The sequence below is a fragment of the Chinchilla lanigera genome, unplaced genomic scaffold, assembly GCF_000276665.1.
Source record: "Chinchilla lanigera isolate Chin_1 unplaced genomic scaffold, ChiLan1.0 scaffold00041, whole genome shotgun sequence".
In the NCBI taxonomy this organism is placed as follows: Eukaryota; Metazoa; Chordata; class Mammalia; order Rodentia; family Chinchillidae; genus Chinchilla; species Chinchilla lanigera.
Window position 1 is genome coordinate 15,826,481 of NW_004955442.1, and position 5,805 is coordinate 15,832,285.

Genomic DNA, 5,805 nt, shown 5'->3' on the forward strand with positions numbered 1-5,805 from the left:
CCACGCCGTCTGGACGCGAGCTGCCGCGCCTGGGTCGCGAGGTGGGCGCGAGGTCGGGGCTGGGCGCGCGCCTGGGCGCACGAATCGGCGCGTCTCTGGCTGGGATCGGGAAGCGGGCCCTGGGTTTGAGCGTACGGGCAGCACCTGGTCTTGGGTTAGGTGTGTGACCCTGTAACTCAGGCTGCAGCCGCCTGAAGCCGGGAGGCGGCGCCCAGAGTCTTGGGTAGTTCCGGGGCTGGGGCGGGAGGCCGCACGGGCTCGGGGTCGGTGTTTGCGATTGTGGGTGTCGCGGCCGCGCCTGAGGTTGGGGTTCGCGTACGCAGTGGGGCCGGGGGTGCACCTGGGGCACATCAAGAATGGGAGTGCGGGTTCACACCTGGGGTCGAGGAACCGCGCCTGGAGTCGGAGAAGGTCGCCCTAGGGCGGGGAACAGTGCCTAGGATCTGGGGAGCGCGCCCTGGCGGTTTCGGCCTCTGGAATCGTCTGGGCTTTGAGTGGGGGGCGTTGTTTCTGGATAGAGGGCTGCATCTGTGCTCAGGGAGCTGTGCGTCTGGGGTCTGGAGAGTCGGGCTGGGGTAGGGAGATGGTGTCTGGGGTCTGGGAGATCACCCCTGGGGCTGGGGGCTTGTATCTGGGGTCTAGAGGTCGCTTCCTGGGTAGGGGGATCGTGTCTGGGGTTTGGGAGGTCGCGCCTGGGGTAGGAGACCGTGCCTGGCTTCCGGGGAAGGAGCCTGGGTGGAGGGTGGGTACGGCCATCTGGGGTTACCTGGGCTCCGAGAGGGAGGTGTCACGCCTCGGGACCCTGACCAGCCCACGAGTCTCGGGGCCGCCCGACGGCGGAGGCGACCCGCAACGCTGTTTGTCGTTTTAGGTATCTAAAGGAGTTTAGGACAGAGCAGTGCCCCCTGTTTGTGCAGCACAAGTGCAGCCAGCACAGGCCATTTACCTGTTTCCATTGGCATTTCCTAAACCAGCGCCGCCGCAGACCACTCCGCAGGCGCGATGGCACCTTCAACTACAGCCCCGACGTGTACTGCTCCAAGTACGACGAGGCCACCGGCCTGTGCCCCGACGGTGACGAGTAAGTGGGGCTCCTGTGGGCCACCCGAGGGCGCCTCTCGCTGAATGGGGTTTTGAACCTCAGTATCAGCGGCTCATGTGGCATTTTTCTGTCTGTAGGGAATGTATTTACAATTCTTTCTCTGGTGATGGGGTGTCAGTTACCCAGTTTTAAGCCACTTTGGGTTTTGGGTTTTTTTTTTGTTTTGTTTTCTTGTCTTTTTGAGACATGGTCTGGGATTTGTAGTTCAGACTGCCTTGAACTCACTTTGTACCCCAGGCTGGCCTCGATGTCTAATGATCCACGTGCTTCAGTCTGCCAAGTGCTGGGATTACAGGCTGGCATCAGCACACTCCGACTGTTTTTGGTTTTTTTGAGACCAGGTCTCACTATATAGTTTGGGTTGGCCTTGCACTCATTACTGTATATAGCCCAGGCTGACCACTAACTTGTAGGGATCTTCCTGCCTCAGCCTCCTGAGTGCTGGGATTACAGGGATGTGCCACCACACCCAGCATAGGCCGGTTTGGGAGGGTTATGTGTGTTGTAGGGACAACTCTTGTATTGTTAAAGGCAATTTGACTTCATTTCCCACTCTTGATTTCTAACTAGTCCATAAAATTTCCTTCCTTAGAGCCACCCCTTAGGAGATACAACTCTCAGGTTTAGAACCACTTTGCAGGGGTTGGAGCATGTGCTAACACTATAGAAGTGGTCCTTAGTGTTTCCCTTTTTTCTGTTTATGTATTTTAATTTTTAAGAAAATTGATAGGAAAGTGATCTTATTTGCGGACTGTTATTTACATAACACGTTCAGAATTTAAGGAATCAAGTTTTTTTTTTTTTTTAACAAGTTTCTTGATCATGTCATCAACAGATGTCTTTATTTTGAAGTACAAACACAGGGAAAATGCAAGTCAGACCGTATTCAAAAGAATGGTGGAGCATGTTATCAGGAGGTTTTACTTTCTTCCAGTGGGCTGTTTGGGAAAAGGAGAGGTAGCTCAATCATACCTAGAAGTGAGGTGGCAGGCGCACTTAGAAGGAAGGGATCTTATTTTCGAGTGCCATTGATTTTTTTTAACAATACTGGCAGTTAAGCCGCTGATCGACATTACCAGCCTATTTTACTTTTCATTTTAAGGCAAGTAAGTTGCCCAGAATGGCCTTGAATTTGCAGTCACTTCTGTCTCAGCCTCTTGAGTAGCTGGGATTACAAGTGTGTGCCACCATGCTTGGCTCCAGTACCCTCCCTTTTGAAGACATTTATCATCCTGCTGCACAGGAAATCCCAGTGTACAGTCTGTTTTCTGGTATTTTTTTTTTTTTTTAAACTTAGACTGAGTAAACTTTTGATTGTGAGCATCTTAAAAATTGGTGTTTTTTTTTTTTTTTTTTTTTTTTTGTGGTACCAGGGATCGAACTCAGGACCTTGCGCTTGCCAGGCAGGCGCTTATGCCACTGAGCTATATCCCCAGCCCAACATCTTAAAAGTTCTAACACTCCCTGGCAAGGTTTTTAGTGGATATCAAATGATTATATAGTTGCCACTAACACACCTTGAAGCCTAAGTTCAAAAATAATGTAGCCAAGCCAGGCATGGTGGTACACTCTTGTAAATGCCGCACTCTGGAAGGCAGGAGGATCACGAATTCAGATGCAACCCAGAAGTGGGTGTGGTGGCACAGGCAGGAGAATCATTGCAAGTTTGAGACCAGCCTGGGCTACAAAGTGAGCTCAAAGCCAGCCTGAACCGCATAGCAAGACTCTGTCTCAAAAAAAAAAAACCCAAAAAACAAACAACAACAACAAAAAAACAGATCCAGCCTGGGGAACTTAGTGATTCAGCAAGACCCTATTTTAAAATTAAAATAAATAAATAAAAGGGATGGAGATGTAGCTCAGTGTGAAGACCTGGGTTCAATCTGCAGTGCCACCAAAAAAATAAGTAGCCAGCTCCATTTTCATTAAGATGGTGTTCTGTTAGAACTTTGTTATTTAACTGCTTTTTGACCTACTGCTTTCTTTGTGTGTGTGTGTGTGTGTGTGTGTATGTATGTATGTATGTATGTATGTGTTTTGTTTTGCTTTGTTTTGTGACAGGATCTCATTATGTAGTTCAGGCTGGCCTTGAACTCACTATGTGGCCCAGGCTGGCCTTGAACTCTTTGTCCCTCCTCCAGCTTCATCCTGAGTGCTGGGATTATAGACCTGTGCCACCACACCTGTTTTTAGCTACTGCTTTCTAAAAACACTTCTTTAAAGGTTACTGTCTAGCTGAGGCCTGGTTACAGGTCCCAGTTTCCCCTGGTCTCTTGGTTACCTTGAAACTACTGCTGCCTGAGCCTGGAATAGGGGTCCATGGAAGTGTGAAGACTAGTACCTAGCTTGTTAACCCATCCAAGATGGATGTGAGGACTTTTTAGAGTATTCTCTTGTGATTTTGTTTTGTTTTGTTTTGTTTTTGAGGGTTTCACTGTGTATCCCAAGCTGGCCTCGAACTTGCATCAGTGTTCCTGCCTTTGCCTCCTGAGTGGTGGGGTTACAGGCATGGCTCTGGTGATGCTTTTAACACAGAAAATCTCCCTCACTCTTTTTGTTTTTAGATAGGGTCAGGCTGTGTAGTTTAGACTGGCCTTGAACTCACTGTGTAGCCCAGGCAAGTCTCAAGCTCTCTGTGATCCTCGTGCCTCCCAAGTGTTAGGATTATTGGCGTGTGCCACTGTGCCTGGCTCTGTGTTACTTTTTGTTTTCTCCTCTTCCTCTCTCTCTCTTTTTTTTTTTTTTTGTTTAGTACTGGGGATTGAACCCAGAGCCTTCACACTGAGCTACACCTCCAGTCGTCCCCCTTTTTCAAAATTTTGAGACAAAGACTTGCTAAGTTGCTAAATTGCCCAGGTTAGGCCTATACTTGTGGTTCATCCTCAGGCTCACAAAATACTGGGGTTACAGACATACATCACCATGCCCATTTTTTGTGGGTTTTTTTTTTTTTTTTTTTTTGTCTTTTTGAGACAGGGTCTTACTATGCAGTTCAGGCTGGCCCTGAGCTCACTTTGTACCCCGGGCTGGCCTCAAACTCACAGTGATCCTCCTGCCTTAGCCTCCTGAGTGCTTGGATTACAGGCGTGTACCACCATGCCCGGCATTTTTGTGTTCTGCTTTTTTTTTTTTTTTTTTTTTGAGACAGGGTTTCACTGCAGTTCAGGCAGGCCTCAAACTCAGCACTATCCTCCTGCCTCAGCCTCCTGAGTGCTGGGATTACAGGTGTGGGCCATCATGCTCAGTTTGGTTTTATTTTTTTGAGATAGGGTCTCACTGTATAGTTCAGCTTGACCTTGAACTCACTTATGTAGCCCAGGCTGGCCTGAAACTCAGAGATCTTCCTGCCTTAGCCTGCCAAGAGCTGGTATCACAGACATGTGCAACCACATCCAGCTGTTTATTTCTGAGACAGGGTCTTGCTATGTAGTTTGGGCTGGCCTTGAGCTCACTAAATTGCTCAGGCTGGTTGGCCTCAAACTCCTGATTCTCCTTCCTCACCTTCTCCCAAGTAATGAGATTATAGCTGTAAGCCATCATGTCCAGCAGCTTTCTTTCCTTTTCTCCCTCCCCTCCCCTCCCCTCATCTCATCTTGTCTCTTCTCTTCTCTTTTCTTTTCTGAGACAAGCTCTCACTATGTTTCCTAGGCTGATCTTAAACTCCTAGGATTTTAAGACATCCTTCCACTTTAGCCTCCCCTATAACTGGGACTCTAGGTCTGCATCAGCATGTCCAGCTGTAACTTATCTCTTCAAAAGCTGTTTTGGATTCCAAAGCTTGGATGTCCTGATATTGATTCAGCCTGTTCCTGCCCATTCAGATGGTTTCCAGATCTTACTTGGATAGATGGTACTGCAGTGAACATCTAGCTATAGGTAGTCATCTTCAGCTGTACTCAAGAAGTAATTAAATAATATGAAATAATTACAGACATACTAACACGCAGCCTACATGGCTTGCAGCTTATCATTGAGAAACAAGCAGGACTAGAATGTTTGTTTGATATTTTCTACTTGAATACATCCTGTATATATCTACAACTAGTGAAAAGTCACATGTCTGTATTTTTCTTAATTAAGCTTATTGGACCTACCTCTCTTTAAAGATTTTGTTTGTGACTTTTATTGAGCACATGAAAGGACTCGATTCAGCCCTTTATTAAGTATTTGGCAGGCTGCCTCCCCAGGAATCTGTCCTTGGCTATTTCTGCACCTTTCCCGAAAGAGGTATTTTCCCATCAGTGCAAACGTGAAATATTGAGTGTGTCCCACAGAGTTACATCATCTGGTTCATGAATGGTTACCTTGGAAATTGTAAATGCATACTACCTTTCAGTTCTCTGGTTCTTGAAACTTTTAATTTGGGTATATGTACTGTCAGCCCATTGTTATCATTATTACTATTGGTGTACTGTAGTTACATCCCTAGCCCACCACCCCTTTATTTTGAGACGGTGTCTCACCAGGTTGTTCAGGCAGGACTTGAACTCGCAGTCCTTCTGAAGCCTGGGTTTACAGGCATATGCCACCTGGCCTGGCTCCACCCTGTTATTTCTTTCTTTCTTTCTTTTCTTTCTTTTCTTTCTTTTCTTTCTTTTCTTTCTTTTCTTTCTTTTCTTTCTTTTCTTTCTTTTCTTTCTTTTCTTTCTTTTCTTTCTTTCTTTCTTTCTTTCTTTCTTTCTTTCTTTCTTTCTTTCTTTCTT

At 46.9% G+C, this 5,805-nt stretch overlaps 1 protein-coding gene across 2 annotated transcripts in view; it reads left to right on the forward strand.

Moving 5' to 3' along the window:
- Positions 1 to 871: 871 nt before the first annotated feature.
- Positions 872 to 5,805, forward strand: part of Unkl (unkempt family zinc finger-like) — a gene marked incomplete at its 5' end in the record, with an annotated part of 43,210 nt that continues 38,276 nt past the window's right edge. For both annotated transcript variants that reach the window (XM_013517831.1, XM_005391581.2), the window contains 1 exon segment: positions 872 to 1,081. In XM_013517831.1, the coding sequence (XP_013373285.1) occupies positions 872 to 1,081 (210 nt within the window).